The sequence below is a fragment of the Schistocerca nitens genome, chromosome 4 (genome assembly GCF_023898315.1).
Source record: "Schistocerca nitens isolate TAMUIC-IGC-003100 chromosome 4, iqSchNite1.1, whole genome shotgun sequence".
In the NCBI taxonomy this organism is placed as follows: domain Eukaryota; kingdom Metazoa; phylum Arthropoda; class Insecta; order Orthoptera; family Acrididae; genus Schistocerca; species Schistocerca nitens.
Genome location: NC_064617.1, coordinates 610,169,951 through 610,187,685, shown reverse-complemented (window position 1 = coordinate 610,187,685; position 17,735 = coordinate 610,169,951). Strand labels below are relative to the sequence as shown.

Here is a 17,735-nt window from a genome sequence, read left to right as displayed (position 1 = left end):
GCATTCGGGAGGACGACGGTTCAATCCCGTCTCCGGCCATCCTGATTTAGGTTTTCCGTGATTTCCCTAAATCGTTTCAGGCAAATGCCGGGATGGTTCCTTTGAAAGGGCACGGCCGATTTCCTTCCCAATCCTTCCCTAACCCGAGCTTGCGCTCCGTCTCTAATGACCTCGTTGTCGACGGGACGTTAATCACTAACCACCACCACCAGAAATAACACAAAATGTTAGCAATACCACGGCGCATCTGACCCCAGAAAGCAGACAATGCGATTTCTGTAGCAGTACGGCGAAGCTGACCAACCATTGGAAATAAGCGCACAGCTCGTCACGACTATGCTGATGAGATAGTTCGTATACCACGTTGGCACTAGATTTCATGATCCACAGATCTGTTCAAAGCTGGCGCAGTCCTCTTTGGCAAATACCATTCACGCATGTATTATTGTCCATGAAGAAACCCCGTATAGGAAGCTCTCGATTATAGGGGTTAATGAGGTCTCGAGATTTCACAGTTCACCGAAAAATGCGGGTAATCACTATTCACAATTTTTCCGCAACCTTCTATTTACAGGATTTACAATATATGTCACATTTAAGTCCACTTCACTTCTTAGCCTAACTCGCCGGAAACTGAGAACTTACTTACGAAATTACACTTACAACTTTCTATATTTCTTATCATTTCCTTTCATTTATCTTTCGGGATGTAATGCTCCATCTTTTCCTGCTTCTTTTTTTCACTCACTTATTTCCTGAGGATGGTTCTCTTTTTCCGGAAGGTCTAAACGTCGCTACAGTTGGATTTTCTCCAGGTTACTCCAATAACAGATCAACTGTTCCCAGTGCCTCGAAAACGGCTTCCTCGATCGCCTCGTTTTCACTCCCTTCCTCTACCGAATACACTTTTTCCTTACAGCCAACTCCCTTAGCTCCTCAAATAACTGTTCATAGCCACCGCTGTTTAACTACTCACGGGTGTTTTCCATGAATACTTCTTCACAACCATAAATTTGTATTCGGAACGAAATATTGTTTCTAAATATAACATCCCACATCAGACATCCTTTTTATTTTTATTTTTCAAAAATTGCCGAACAGTGTGTAGAGTAATTGCAAGCCAGATAATGCACAACAGGGTAATCGGCAGCCAGCTGTATTAAAATAACATGCAGAAGACACATCATGACAATAAATACATAGCCTGATCTTCGTCTCTGCGCCAAGCCCTTATAGTTCACTGCTTCACAGAATTTTGGTCTAAATATCAATAATTGCTTGATGATGTTTTGTGTCCTTTCAATAAAGCTATACATGGTGTGCCTTTATCTTGACCACCTCAAATGATTTCTTGTCCAGAAGCAAAATAAAAAGCGTATCAAGCAAATGTTGTTCGGGTACCAAGGGGTGGCGTGTTTGCGGGATCTCAATGGCCTAACACGGGAGAAAATACAAACATTTAGAAAGGAACAGTTGGGGCAGAAACTCGCTGGACTAAATGCCACATGTCCTGGCGTGTGGAAACTAGCCATACACTTCACCAGGGAGAAACACTACATTCCTTCTCTACGAGGCCCGAACGGTCCAGCATACTCCGCGAAGGAGAAGGCAGAGCTGATGGCCAAAACACTTGTACCGTCCTTCATGCCAAATATTGTTCCTTCAGACATGTATTCACACTTGAAACGGACCAGGAGGTTGCACTGCTTGTAGTCCAGCCCACGCGCAACTAAATCAGACGTACTAGCACGAACGAAATCACATGGGCTGTCAAGCGTTCCGATGCTAGGAAAGCCCCTGGCCCAGATGGCATCAAACACCGTGTCCTCCAGGGGTCCACGGATAGAGCCATACAATACCTTACACAAATATCGAAAGCCATCTTGCAACACCAACACTTCCCTGACTTTTGGTAGGTGCCAATGTCCTGATGCTCAGGAAGCTAGGGAAAGACCACTCCCTCCCACAAAATTACCGACTCATCAGTCTGCTGTGCTCACTCAGCAAGATTGTCGAGAAGGTAATACTAAAACGCATCACTAGGCGCTGCATCGCCAATAACATCCTAAGGCCGGAGCAGTTCGGCTTTAGGAATCACCATTCATCAACACATCAACTCCTCCGCGTACATGAACATACAACACACTGCTACAACACGAACAAAGCTACAGGGCTGTGTTCTGGACAACTAAAAAGCCTTCGACCGTCTCTGGCACAACAGCCTCAAAGGCAAACTAGGCGATGCTGGTTTCCCCGGCTGGTTCCTACACCTCATACACTCATATCTCGCCAACAGATGTTTCTACACTGGCGTGCAGGGGAAACAATCGACACAAAACGGTAGTCAAGCTGGAGTACCCCAGGGAAGCGTACTGGGGCTCATCTTGTTCAACCTCTTCATTAATGATCTCCTAGCAACACAAAAACGACGTTGGCTATCTACGCTGATGACAAGAGTGGAAACCGTCGACCATAAAATCACGATTACAGACAGCACTCGGAACTGCCGAGCCTTGGTTGGAGCGATGGCGCATAAAAGCAAACGTCGACAAGTGCGAAGCAGTTCTGTTCCCATGCAGACCGAAACCACTGCGCAAACATCAACACTGTAGGCTGTACATGCACGCCCAATACGTTTCCGAGAGAAAATCAGATACCTCGCAGTCTGGCTGTACCGGAAACTTATACAGGGGGACCACACAGAATATGTCGCCAACAGAACGCACACGGGGCTCAGACAACACTATTCAATGCTCAACAGGGAAAGGGTATCTAGGTCCATATACATGACACTGGTCAGACCTTTGATGACGTACGCAGCTTCTGTCTGGGAATATGCAGCTCCTACAAGCCTGCGTCGCGTGCACATCGTACAGAACAAAGTGCTACGTATCATTAGCAACACTCCACACTACGCTCGCACGGCGGATCTTCACGATGAATATCGCCTTTAAACCCTCAAGGTAGTATTCAAAAAACTCGCCACACGACTATACAGGAACTCGAGACACTCGAACAGTCCTTTCATCCTTACTCTGGGGAACTATCATCACAACCATAGGTGGAAGCATAAGCGACTAAAGACACTGCTAGCTAGAGCATAACCACCAATGGCGAGGTAACACACACTGACAAGCGACAACACCGGCGAGCCCCCGCACATCTGATCCTGCCAACTGTTACAGGTAGGCTGATACTGTCGAGAAGTGAATGCCGGTATCCAGTTGAAGCCGCCGAGTTACAACGCCTCGCAACGTCAGAGGTATCCACCTGCATGATACTCACCACTAACATACCTAACTGTTACCTGATCTGTTGCAGATAAGAAGCAGTCCGCTATTGCTCCTTTTACCCGACACGTCTATCGCACAGGATTTTTTCCCTTGGCTCTACCGTAGGCGCATTTTTTTTTCCTTTTCCCTTCAAACCGCTACCCTTCGTTCAACTTTCGACACGGTCTGTCTCCGGATCAGCGCGTATTAATGGTTAATCATAACTAGACGTACGCGAACATCGCAGTACCCACATCCTGCGAAGACCTCACTTCGTAAAGACTAACCACTATGCAGAGATGGCAGTAGATCTTCTGTGTTGGCCACCATGCCGGTGTCGGCGTGGAGGGGCTCCACCCTATATTAAATGTATGTTTATATTAAGCAGAGTGCAAGAATTAGAAGGCAGCCAGCACCACGCAGCCGTCCGGACTCGACGTCACCCTTGCCACCCGAGACGACCGTGCATCGCGGCCCGCTGCTTCGGCCGTGGACTCTGATACTGGAACTCCTTGTATTGCTCGTGAGATGGAACTTTAATTTTCTGCCTGCTCCTGATGTTTAAGATGGTAGCCTGTTTTGTTTGCAAGAGAAATTTTCAGAAGATAGTCTCACACAGAGATTTACTTGTGTTGTTTTCCTAGAACTTTAAGTTGCCAAAGAAGTCATTCCTTTATTTTCAAGAATGACTTCTTATTTGTTTTCAACGGAACGTATATTTGTGAACCTAAACTGATTGTGGCAATAAATTGATTTTTGAGTGTAATCAACTGACTTACTGTGAAGGTGCCCAAAGACAGAACACTTCAGAGGGGATCAACCAGCCTGATTGCCTTACTCATGATTTTGATCGCTACGAAGACATGAACATCACTACGTCTTTTATAACAGCGCCCTACACTATTTTATTTAGTAATCCACTTTCTCTTCTCAACATCTGTTTAAAAACGTATCCCAGAGTATCGTTCACGTAAACATGACGCAATTAAAAACGCAACACAAAACTGACTTCGACTCTCGTATATTTGGACAAAATGCAGGTACTCGAGATAGCCATCTAGCCCACTTGATAGATCTGAGAGTAAACAAATGGAGACAGGAGAAAAACGCACACTAATCAGTCCACGGTTTTCATTTGAAGGTTTTTCTTAGTTCAATGTACACCAACAAAGAGAAAGTGAAAATGGTATTCGTCTCTAGAGAACGTAAGTTAGCAGAACAGTAATCGCAATAAAGTTTACTTAAGTACGATACGGATACATCTAGTACAGGACTGTATTGCTATTAAACAATACGTGTGTATTTGCAAAAGCAGTCCTTCATTAAAAACCGCATCATTGATGCTTGTATTGTGGTTGAAGGTAGGCATTTGACTGACGATTGACTGAATAACCGTTGCGCATTTTCCTTGTTTCCATTCGTTTACTGTTAACTGCAGCAAGTGGACAAGTTAAACCGAGTTTTCATAGGCTTGAATTTCTTACACGTGCATCTGCCCACCACTGCACTTAGAGCAAGTGACCATTTTAATAAGACGAAGTTGGAAACGCAGCATACGCGACTTTCAAGATGGCGGCAAGTGAAATTATTCGTACAGGAGTTGCGCAACTTGTAGCTGTATAGCTCATAGTGACGTTAACGAAGGAAAAACTGACCCACAAATGTTCCGTATGGGAATGGGCATCTCACAGCACTCGTTTGGAACCATCCAATACGCTAATAAGGGAGTTATCAGCTGACGATATTTTGATCGAAAATCGTTTTCGAATGAGTAAAACATAGTCTCAAATTCTTTTGAGACACTGCAATACACATGTATCATTCCGAAGAGGAGTATTTATAATTTTCATGTTATCTGCAATACAAAAAAAATGGTTCAAATGGCTCTGAGCACTATGGGACTTAACTACTGAGGTCATCAGTCTCCTAGAACTTAGAACTACTTAAACCTAACTAACTTAAGGACAGTACACAAAACCATGCCCGAGGCAGGATTCGAACCTGCGACCGTAGCGGTCTCGTGGTTCCAGACTGTAGCGCCTAGAACCGCTCGGCCACTCGGACGACTCTACAATACACTGAAGGTACAGTGGAAAGTAAGGTATTTGTCTTAACAGTTAAGCTTTGTTTTTATTTTTAGAGTTAGACAAGGTTCTGATAGGCTGCAGCCGGCCGCTCTGGCCGAGCGGTTCTAGGAGCTTCAGTCCGGAACCGCGCTGCTGCTACGGTCGCAGGTTCGAATCCTGCCTCGGGCATGGATGTGTCTGATGTCCTTAGGTTAGTTAGGTTTAAGTAGTTCTAAGTCTAGAGGACTGATGACCTCAGATGTGAAGTCCTATAATGCTTAGAGCCATTTTTTGCTGAGGATCAAGATAGTTGTAAATCTCTAAAGTCACAGATAAATTTCCATTTTTCCTTAATATTTACGCTCAGTGACTAAAGCAAAAATATTATTATAATAGTGAAATAAAAAATACCTTTATAATATTGACTATTCTGAACCTCAGCAAGTCCACACTCTCGATGACACTATTTTTCGAATTTGAATGACACTTTTTAACGATGCTGTGTCACTCTGTTGCAAACAAGCGATTATAATGAATTGCTGAATGCTAAACTGACACTCCTATTGCACGGCTTAAGAAAATTGTGCCATTTTGTAAAGTATTTATTTAATTAAAGGCTAAGTGCATTATTTTGTCAAGACACTAATTATTCAGGCACATAAACAAGCGAATGAAGACTTGTACAGTCCAACGAACGAGAGCAACCGTGCCTAGTGGCAACTGTTTAAGCTCGTAGGCGAAGGTAGGTGAAGCGACATCGAGTAAGGAACTTAAACGGCTTTTAACTTTCGTAACTTAAGCGTAAGTTGGCATTGCAGTGTGCAAGTAGGATGTTTCCACATGTAAGCTGACTTATGCGAGTGGTGGAGGGGAATACACGTTAAGAAATTCATGCCTTTGTAAACCCAGCTTTACGTTAACCCTGATTCCTGCAGTGTGTACTACTACAGGAAAGTCAAAGCCAGTTGTATGTTACTTTTTAATAACGTCGCGTTAAAGAAAATGGTACACTGTGATTTGTCCTTTTACAGGTCTTGAGAGAGGAAGTGGATTATCCGATAAAAAGTAGAGGGCGCTATTTAAAAACGTCGTCCTCTTCATAACGAACAGAATTAGAAGCAAGGCAATCATGGTGGTCGATTTCCTCCTTGTAGTTGAACATTTGCTTGATACTTTTCCTGATTTTAATTTTGGACAACAGTTATTTGGGGTAGTCTACATCTACGTCCATGTTCCGCAAGCTACCTGACGGTGTGTGACGGAGGGTACTTTGAGTACCTCTATCGGTTCTCCCTTCTATTCGAGTCTCGTATTGTTCGTGGAAAGAAAGATTGTCGGTGTGTGGGCTCTAATCTCTCTGATTTTATCCTCATGGTCTCTTCGCGAGACATACGAAGGAGGGAGCAATATACTGCTTGACTCCTCGGTGAAGGTATGTTCTCGAAACTTCAACAGAAGCCCGTATCGAGCTACTGAGCGTCTCTCCTGCAGAGTCTTCCACTGGAGTTTATCTATCATCTCCGTAACGCTTTCGCGATTACTAAATGATCCTGTAACGAAGCGCGCTGCTCTCCGTTGGATCTTCTCTATCTCTTCTATCAACACTATCTGGTACGGATCCTACACCAGTGAGCAGTATTCAAGCAGTGGGCGGGCGAACAAGTCTACTGTAACCTACTTCCTTTGTTTTCGGATTGCATTTCCTTAGGATTCTTCCAATGAATCTCAGTCTGTCATCTGCTTTACCGACGATTAATTTTATATGGTCATTCCATTTTAAATCACTCCTAATGCCTACTCCCAGATAATTTATGGAATTAACTGCTTCCAGTTGCTGACCTGCTATATTGTAGCTAAATGATAAAGGATCTTTCTGTGTATTCGCAGCACATTGCAGTTGTCTACATTGAGATTCAATTGCCATTCCCTGCACCATGTGTCAATTCGTTGCAGATACTCCTGCATTTCAGTACAATTTTCTATTTTTACAACCTCTCGATATACTACAGCATCATCCGCAAAAAGCCTTAGTAAACTTCCGATGTTATCCACAAGGTCATTTATGTATATTGTGTAGTCAAGATAAAGTGGACAGCCTGTACAGTATTTAAAATAATTGTTGAATGAAACACCATCCGACGAAGAAGTTCAGAGGAAAGAAAGTCTTTGTGAGGTGACGCTACTCCATCGACCTACAGGTCCGCTGGCCCACTACTTCATTTCGTGCCGCACCGACCATAATGGGCGTCAGGTTGAAGAGCTGCAGATTGTCAACCGGCGGCGAAAAACGGCCGATGAGAGGGAAAAGCCTGCGAACAAGGCGGGCGTCCCGCCCCCCGCAGGCGGCCACAATGCACCGGAAGCGACGGCGGGCCCGGTCCATTCTCTCCGACGGCGGCGCGCTCGATAGCTGAACGATTGGTGAATGAGAGCCCGCGATGGGTCAGGGCTCGTAAACCGAGCCTCGCGGCCTTGAGAGGGCTGCCCGTCTTCTGGTGCGCTCCCTTTCTGTCGTGCAATCATCGCCGGCTGTCTGCTCGCGCTCCTAACCTACATACTTCGCGAGAAGGGGAACTCTGTGCTCATCACCCTCACCGCCCCTCCGCCGACGTCCTCTGCATTGTCTGCTCTTCAGATGAACGACATCCACAGGTCGTTTGCAAACGTTGTTGAAACCTGTGTTGAAATACTCGGTTAATCATCGAAAGTAGTCGTCTATGGGAAAAATACAAAATGATTAAAGGGATGTTTAGTAAGGCTGTATTTTCATGATCACATAATTTAAACACGTAATGACACCACTATATTAAAGAATAGTTTTAAGTCTTTACGCCTACCTTGCCAGTACTCGTTGGGAGATCAAAGCAAGTTTGGTACGGAACAGAGGTTCCATTGTAGCACGCCGCTTGTAACAAAATAGCGCAACTCATCAGCACTTAATCAATGGAGAAAGCCTTTTGCTTTTGACTACTCTAGCGGCGTGCTGCGATACTGGGATTCACGGATTACAGTGTATACCGGGACTGTAGACGTGTATCTGGAAACAAGCAAAGAAGTGATATAACTTTAATTTTTCGAGGTGATAATTAAAGCCTTTTCTCCTCCGATTGCGAAAACATTCTGTTAGCACCCACCTACGTAGGGAGAAATGATCATCACGATAAAATAAGAGAAATCAGGGCTCGCACAGAAAAATTTAAGTGCTCGTTTTTCCCGCGTGCCATTCGAGAGTGGAACGGTAGAGAGACAGCTTGAACGTGGTTCATTGAACCCTCTACCAGGCACTTTATTGTGAATAGCAGAGTAATCACGTAGATGTAGATGTAGATGACCACCCCTCGTAGAAATCATAGTACTGAGAGATGTTGTAACACTTACGTTCAGCATCGACTTTATTCCTTTCATGTTCTGTTGCAAAATGTCGAACATTGTACCTCAAGAGAACAGTTTGTTAATCAGTCTATCAAGTGATTTTTTTATAGTCAATGACAGCTATAAATTATCAAGTAATCCTGTGGCAAAGAACTGTATCAAAGTTAAGCGAATCTTTATTTATTTATCTAAGAAAGTGAACTAATATTTCGTGTGTTCTGGTTTGAAGAACCTTCTTCCAGAACAATCAAAGAACCCACAGTTATGGCCGGACGAAAGTGGTTTCGTCTGGTTACAATACAAATTATATAAAATATTTTGTGTAATGATAATTCACTGTAATTAGTTTCAAAATCTTTGGCATCTGTCGCTCGTTAAATGTGATGGTGATGGTAAGTTATTTTTGGCGGGAGGGGAGAAGTAACAAACTGTGACCCTCATACAGAGGCGAACTCTAAATGCCCACCTGTCTGGCAGATCCTGTAACTTCGTCACAAGATTTTGTTAGTAGCCTCCTGTGATGGTTTGTCCCTAACGAATACAGTCTGTTAGGACGTCACTATGTCAGTCCCAAACAACACACTGTGTCACCTCGCCCGAAGATGGTTGGGCGTTCGACTTTTTCTGCGGTGGTGAATGTCCATGTGCCCGCTGCTCGCTTTGCTCCTTAGTCTCGGTGTCACAGTGGTACACCTAGCACTCTTCTAGAGTGATTAGGTGGCTAAAGCTGTTATCTGTGTTGGGACGATACGGCTGCGACGTATTCGCTGCTGCCCATGTTTGCGGGCTATTTGAATCGGTTATGTGACCAGCCGTGGAACCAAACAACCAGCGACTCATGTCATGTTAAAAATGTCGAGAAAGATGCTGAATACTGCTTTATGACTGATTTACACTTTGTCCACTACTGCCTCAATTTTGACACTCCGATCTTCAATCATCAGACCCTCCATTATTCTTACGATTCCTGGCCTGCCACTTCGTTATTCGTCATCCAGACTTGTTTGATCCCACGCGAAGCGGCTCCTCCACCTAAACACTGTGTAATAATTAGGGTGCATTGTTGCTGAATATTTCACCAACTCAGCATGGATTTCTGCAGCGACGTTACCCCTAAAATGCAGAAAAAGGGCCGGCCGCGGTGGTCTAGCGGTTCTAGGCGCTCAGTCCGGAACCGCGCGACTGCTACGGTCGCAGGTTCGAATCCTGCCTCGGGCATGGATGTGTGTGACGTCCTTAGGTTAGTTAGGTTTAAGTAGTTCTAAGTTCTAGGGGACTGATGATCACAGATGTTAAGTCCCATAGTGCTCAGAGCCATTTGAACCATTTTTTTGCAAAAAAAGAATTACCTCATGATCCTCCACTTCATCTGTTACGCCGTACGAAAGTACAGTTTCCAGCGCGACGGTGGGTTCTTTGGTTTGCACTGGAAGAAGACAGAGTGCAGTAGTTCACTTTATTATAGTATACATAATTATGAAGATTTACTTAACTTTGCATAATCCATTCGACACGAAAGTTCAGACTATTTACCATACTCTCTGAATATTAAAGTATCACTTGATAACAGACAAATTTACCCGACTCTTCACTTAAAAAATAACGGACATAATATGCACATAATGTCTGTCTAAGACATCTGATACACAGGTGACCTACCTAAGACGATTCTGTCGTCTTCACTGTTGCCTGCGTACTGGCCCGATTGTTCCTCTGCTCAAGCGTAAGTAGTACATTGATTGCGACGGTGTGCCGAAACTGTAGAAGGCGTGGTTACTCCAGTGTTGCTCATTCGTCGGTGCGGCATGCAGCACCTATACCTTTCTGTGGTTTCTTTGCGAGGTGCCAACATTGCTTTGGCGAGCTTCAGACGACAAAAAATAATCAGTGGGCTGCGCCATTTTGTTTTGGCTTCTCGATAGGGCTTTTAAGGAACATCAACGAAGAGAAAGTAGAAATGTTACAAATATGGCTTAACTTTAGTGTACTACACGTAACCGTATTGTAAACAAGAAAACTTTATTTAAATTACCGTTCTGGGAACTTAAATTCTCCATAGGTGAGTAGCATTTAAACTTTCTCTTCGTTGGTGTACATGGTACTCGCGCAAACCTTCAACTCAAGACGGTTGCCTAATGATCGAGGTGCATTTTTCATCTATTTCCTTTTGTTTACTGTCAACTCTAGCAAGTGGGCGAGTTACGTTACCCCAATTACTTGCACTGTATGCTAATACAGGAGGGACGAGGTCACTTTTGTTTTGCGTTTTTAATTGCGTCATGTTGTGAATGATATACTGTGACACTTAGTGGAGGAGATCTTGACGAGAGGAAGTGGTTTACTCAATGAAAAGGACATACTGTTGTTCATATCTTCTTAACGAATAAAATTACAAGAAAGTCAATTACGCTGGTTAACGCCCCCTGGCAGCTAAACAAAATTTGCTTGATACATTTCTTATTCTGCTTCTGAACAAAAAGTTATTTGGAGTGTTCAACATTAATGGGACAGTTTGTAGTAAACTCTTTGAGTGAAATGTTGTTTGGGGGTGATTGTGTCACGATCCTGTGTCCTCCACCCTCCCGCCCGCCTCCCCTATAGAGCGAGGTGGCGCACTGGTCGGCACACGGGACTCGGATACAGGAGGAAATGCGGATTTAGGTTTTCCGCAATTTCCCTAAATCACTCCAGGCAAATGCTGGGACTGTTCCTTTAAAAGGGCACGGCCGATTTCCTTCCGCATATTTGCCACAATCCGAGCTTGTGCTCCTTCTCTAATGACCTCGATGTCGGCGGGACGTTAAACTCAAATCTTCCTTCGTTTCTTCCTTTCCACCGCCTCCCCCGCTCCCCCTCCTGGCCCCTGCATCCGCGCCTGACTTCGTAAAAACTGAAAACCCTACAACGGGAAACTGAGAGCTGGAGGTCGGGCTCTTCGTTACAGTGCTTATTTGGCATGACGAGAACAAGTATAATAGCAGCTTATGATTTGGCCATCTGAACTGTCACTTTGCTATACTGTAATTCTTTTTCTGATACCCTTTGTGCACTGATATTTAAAAAGTTGGACACTTCTGGAATAGCTCTCAAACACCCTGCTTGGTGCATCCCTATTTCATAGCAACTGATTCGGGTAATCCCACGTTAGCTAGACGGCGTTTATCTCGCTAGAAAAATTGTGATCCGGTGTCGAAAGATTTTCTGCGGAAAGGTACCTCATTCTTCAGAAAAAAATGTGATAAGGGCAAGTATGAACGTGATCCTTGGCTCCACGGTGCGAAAACAACGTTTCAAAACATTTCCTTAACTATCGACATGGTTAGGCCAGTACTCAATTCATATTCATTCTTTACGTTCAAAAACGCAACCATATTTCCACGGACACAACCAATTTCTATGTTTGGCCTAACTTTGACGCTTATCTTCACATGGATTGTTACATCCTGACTCTGCATTTTGCTCTTTAGATATAACAGTGTTCTTCATGGAATACTGATTGTCTCTAGAATAACTTTCGGCTTATATTCAAATCATAATTCAATATTTCACTGCTCTTTATTTGTGCTTTCGGCCAATTTTTGTTTTAAGTAGTGCTTGAACGTTTCTTTCATTTTAAAATCCACAGTAACTCTGGGTCCTTGACAAGAACGTTATTGGAACTAATACTGGATTTACCTTTTCCTTTTCTGAGCTATAAGCAGCTGTGCTGCTGTTTATAACAAATGCTGGTAGCCCGCCCTTCGCTCTGTAGTGAACAACACCTCACAGCTTATTGGCCTTGCAGATGAGTTTTTGTAATCTAGGAAGACACTCAGAGGCATGTCGCACATACAAAAGTCTCCAGCGGAGGTAGCCATCTACAATAGTCATTTGTTGAAAAGAGCAGACAACGGCCTCTGGCGTCATTGGTGCAGAAATGAAGCACAATTGCGACCGGTTGCACCCAGAGCATCCAGAAGCTGCCAGCAAAGCCTCCTCCACACCTCGGTCGAGGCCGCTATAAAAATATAGTCTTTCTTCTCAATTTGACAGTTATTTGCCTGACTGCTCAACATTAGAGCGCTTAAAGGTGAGTAATCACTCCCTGTACTCTTTTTCAGTCCTTGCTGGAAGATCGCCCTCAGTCCAATAAACATAGCAGTCAGGGACAAGTATGCTACACCTCGACATGAAGGGCGTTAGTGAAACAACTGTTCCTTAGTGGGGACTCTTGTGCACTGGAGGCATTATAAATAGATTAATGTTCCGAGTATTTGACATATGATTTAGGAAATGAGGATGACGCATGTCAGATTCGGATGGCGTCTGTCATCCTAAGAGATTCAAAAATACGAGCTAACCTGAAACAGCTTATACTATAAAGTGAACAAAATTAAACAGTATCAGTCACCCTCATTTTTCATTCGTTCTTGTGTCCAATAAAACGATACCAGTTTCAAGTTCACTTGATTGAACTTCAGTAGCGATAAATACTCTGACCAAAGTCCGTTTTGGTGCTTTGGAATATGAGAGTCGTTTAACCCTTGAAAGCAGTCTTTTTCTTGGAAATCTATTGCAATATAAGGTAATCTCACTTAGTTTCGAGTTTTGTTCAGACATGCTAGGCCTTGCTCTCGCAGCTAGGTCTCATTTATGCGCCTGATTTTCGCTACCTCGTATGGCAACTGAAACAATCTATATAACATACGAGAGCTGTTCAGAAAGTAAGGTGACTTCTCAAATTTCGCGGGCAACGTACATTCGATTATCGATATTCTTTTTTTGTTACATTGGTACACATGTACCGAACATACGTTCACAGTTTCAAGTGTACAGTATAAAAAGAATGGCTCTGAGCACTATGGGACTTAACATCTATGGTCATCAGTCCCCTAGAACTTAGAACTACTTAAACCTAACTAACCTAAGGACATCACACAACACCTAGCCATCACGAGGCAGAGAAAATCCCTGACCCCGCCGGGAATCGAACCCGGGAACCCGGGCGTGGGAAGCGAGAACTCTACCGCACGACCACGAGATGCGGGCAAGTGTACAGTATACTTCGTTTGTTTTTGACAGATAAAAAATTAGCGGTGTTTTACTGTGCACGGCGATTTTCGATCATTATAAAAAATGGAGCAAAGAATTTACATCAAATTTTGTGTGAAAAATAGAATCAACTGCTCTAAAACACTTGAAATGTTGACAGTGGCATACGATGAGTCTGCTCTAAGTAAAAAAAAAAAATGGTACAAGCTCTTCCAAGGTGACCGAGAAGATGCCAATGACGAACCCCAGCACATCAACAACAGATGACAACGTCGAAGCTGTGAAGAAAATTGTTTTGGAAAATCGTCGAATTACCGTAAGAGATGTTGCTGAAGATGTTGGCATATCAGTCGGTTCGTGTCATGTAATTTTTTCTGGATGTTTCGAAGTTTGTTCCAAAACTTCTCAATTCTGATCAGAAGAACGGTCGCATGAGCATCGCTCAGCAGCTCTTGAATGACGTCAGTGATGATCCTGATTTGCTCAAAAGGGTCATGACTGGTGACGAAATATGAGTTTACAGTTATGACGTCGAAACCAAAGCCCAATCATCCCAATGGAAATATCCCGGAGAGCCAAGACCGAAAAAAGCACCCCATGTTCGATCAAATGTCAAAGTTCGGCTCACTGTTTTTTTTTTTTTTTTCATTTACGGTGGCATAGTTCATCATGAATTTTTGCCTAAAAAGTCGTACGGTCAAAAGGGAGTATTACTTTGACGTTATGCGGCGTTTGCGAGAAGCAATACTCAAAAAATGTCCGGAATTGTGGAAAAACAACTCATGGCTTTTGCATCACGACAGTGCACCTGCTCAATCATGGTTGCATGTGCATTTGACGAAAATAAATCGGTAAGATGCAACCCACAGGTGAAGAGAACATGGAAAATCTTTGCAAGTGATCTTCCTCATCTTCATACTAAAAAGACTGCCACAAGCCCGCAGATTTAACAGTAATTTTCACAAAACAAAGCGCATCTCTGGGAACTCCGTGAAAAACGCGCAAAATTGCCAGTAAAATTTCAGAATAAACAAAACTCACGAAGACTGTGCACTATCACACTAAGAGAATTACAAACACAAACCGACATAATCTAATCATAATCTTTTTCCATAAAATCAGAGCAAACCAGCAGAGCGCATTTGTAACTTATCATCACCAAACAGACAGTAATGAGTCCTTGTAAGCGTACTCCTACCTCACGTGAGCGTGAGAAAAGTGGGACTCGTTGCCAAATTCTGCAACTTCACTCACTGAAAGCGGTGCGTCCGCCCACTGTGGCTGCCCAGTCAGATTGCGGTCGAAAGGTTAGATTGGCACTATGGATGTATTACTCCACAAAGCCCTCTGAATATGTTGAAGTGCAGGAACACTGTGGGCATAAAAGGAAAAAAAAATGAACTCTCGTACTTCTCCCTTACCAGAAGCAATATGAGTAATGCTGCAGCGAAACAAAAAAAAGTAATAAACTAGTTGTTGACAATAAGTTAAGGCACAAACTGCACTCACTTTTGTTAAGGCGGTTCTTCTTGGTCCCTTTCACACTATTGCAGTCTTCACTCTAACAGTACTCTAAGCTGGCCTTTCACAGGTTATGACTACAGTCGTATAAGTAATACTATTATCAAATTTAGATCACGTGGTACACTCGAAAATTAACATCAGTGTTAAAGCTGCCTGAACTGTTAACTCAACAGATTTTTCAGAGCGCCATCTTATCTGTGTTCCTACTTCATCTCATCCCATTACTTAAACAGCGTTTAAAGCATTTAGTATATCTTATTGTAATTGAACTGTGACCAGTTGTAAATGGGGATGACAGTATATTTGAGAGTAAGGGGGGAGGGGGGGGAGGGTCTGCAGTAACAAAATTTGGCTTCCACCCCCGGATCCGCATCTGGAAGGAAGAAGAATGGCGAGCAGTTTTTTGGTTATATTTTCATCAGGGATGACAATGGAGTAATACTTCTACGAAGTGAATCAGTCCCCTACGGATGACCGTCTACATTTCTCTAAACGTAGATGGTTAAGCGTTTCTCACAAGAGTAAAGTCAGCCCCAACATCATCACCACTCAGATCGCTCTTCAACGATGTGTGGGAAGCATGTTAAACTAGATACAGTCGTAGAAAATACGTCAGACACTAAGAGACTTAACAGCAACTAAGTTCTGCAAGCCAAGCATTGCTACTTTCCTGTTTCTTCGCGAATGGTGTGAGGAAAGAACATGTCACTAAGACTCAATATGAATTTCAATTTCCTTGTTTTTTCTATCATGACCATTTCGTGATGTGTATGCGAGAGGAAGTAACATATTATCTGATTCTATTTGGAATGTTCGGCCACGGAATTTTAGCAATAAACCTTTGTGTGGTCCACAGCGCCTCCTCTGTAAGGTCCGCCACTGAATTTGGTTGGACATGTCCTTGACGGTCTCACGGTTACTAAATGAACCAGTGACTAAAAGTACTGCAGTTTCTCTGTGTCCCTTCAAGACTGACGACCAGTTTTCTAGAAGCGGTCGAAAGAAGATTTTGCAAATTATTTCTTTCACGGGTGAAAGAATCCTTAGGTTTTCTCCAACGGATATCAGCCTGTTATAAGTCTTCAAATGGCTCTGAGCACTATGGGACTTAACTTCTGAGGTCATCAGTCTCGTAGAACTTAGAACTACTTAAACCTAACTAACCTAAGGACATCACACACATCCATGCCCGAAGCAGGATTCGAACCTGCGACCGTAGCGGTCGCGCGGCTCCAGACTGTAGCGCCTAGAGCCGCTCGGTCACTCCGGCCGGCTATATGTCTTCACTACAATTAGTTTAATGTTGTCATCCACTTCAGGTCCCTCTGGATGGATACTCCTACGTATTTTATAGTTTTTATTGTTTCAAAGTATTGATTACTAGTAGTTGTTGAGTGCAACCTGGGAGAGGATCACGTTTTAAAAATAAAATGTTCCAATATCAGAAAGCACTCTATTACACGAAAACCTTCAGTACAAGAACACATCCGTACAAGAGACAGTCATAGAACAAATTAAAGCACAGTCAACAGTCCACAATTTCAGCCGCGTGAGACCACAGTCGATAGTCAGTGAGGTTAATATGTTGTGGCGTCCCTACATAGCCGCCCCCTCCTCCCCTCTCTGGTAATGTGGAACGCTAAGGGGAGGTGATCGCCATGACCCGACTATGCTGAAACAGTATGACACCCGTACAGCAGGAGATGGACGGTGAGGTCCGAATCATTAATATGTCCATGCCAGCAGGAATATCTGTATGTGGGAGCAGTTCTCATGTCATCACATAAGGGTGATAGTCCTGAAGAGACACTGGTGGTCGTCGGTTCCGAGCGTTGCGAAACAGCTTGTAGGAGTCGGTTGTTGGAGTGAAGCCTGCAGTCAGCCTGCGGGGTGGAAGCGTCAGAGTCCTACGAAGAGGTGTTGGGCAGATGAGATGTTCTGGGAGTAGTGATACTGAGGTAGCCGTCTGGAGATAGCTGTGACGTAATTGTAGCAGAGTCCACGTCATTTAGCAGGTTATAGTTAGGAGTGAAGTGACAGGTGATGAAGCCAGCCTCAACATGCTGTTCCAGATGTTGTCCCTCGATGACGACAAAATTCTCAACTAATTTCACGTTCAAATCATTGGGCAAGAAGTTTTGGTCATTGAGAAGTACCTCGAAAACTTTGGGGGCATACGTAGATGCTGTCAGGAAACCCAGTTGAGCGCCAGACGGTGGGGCTGGTTGGCACATAGAAAGAAATGCTTTTTTGTTGGAAGAGTGGTCGTGCAGGGTCCACATAGGCTTGAAATGATTTATTGTTACTGTCGTAGGCTTTCTATTCAGCAATATCGCAAAAGTGTGTACCCCTTGTTTAAGGTCTTTTTGCAGGCCTGTGAATGGCAGCTGCAAAACTGACTGGACCGTGTCATAATGGATCATAATGAAACCACAATTGGCCAGCACCTTTTGTACAAAGATTTTTGGCA

The 17,735-nt window shown here is 43.7% G+C and overlaps 1 protein-coding gene across 1 annotated transcript in view; it reads right to left on the bottom strand.

Annotated features, from left to right (window-relative positions):
- The window catches only part of LOC126252468 (uncharacterized), a 106,116-nt gene extending 98,395 nt beyond the window's left edge, over window positions 1-7,721 (bottom strand). The window contains exon 1 of the mRNA XM_049953363.1: window positions 7,575-7,721. Within this exon, the coding sequence (XP_049809320.1) occupies window positions 7,575-7,721 (147 nt within the window). The remainder of the gene's footprint in view (window positions 1-7,574) is intronic.
- Window positions 7,722-17,735: the final 10,014 nt, after the last annotated feature.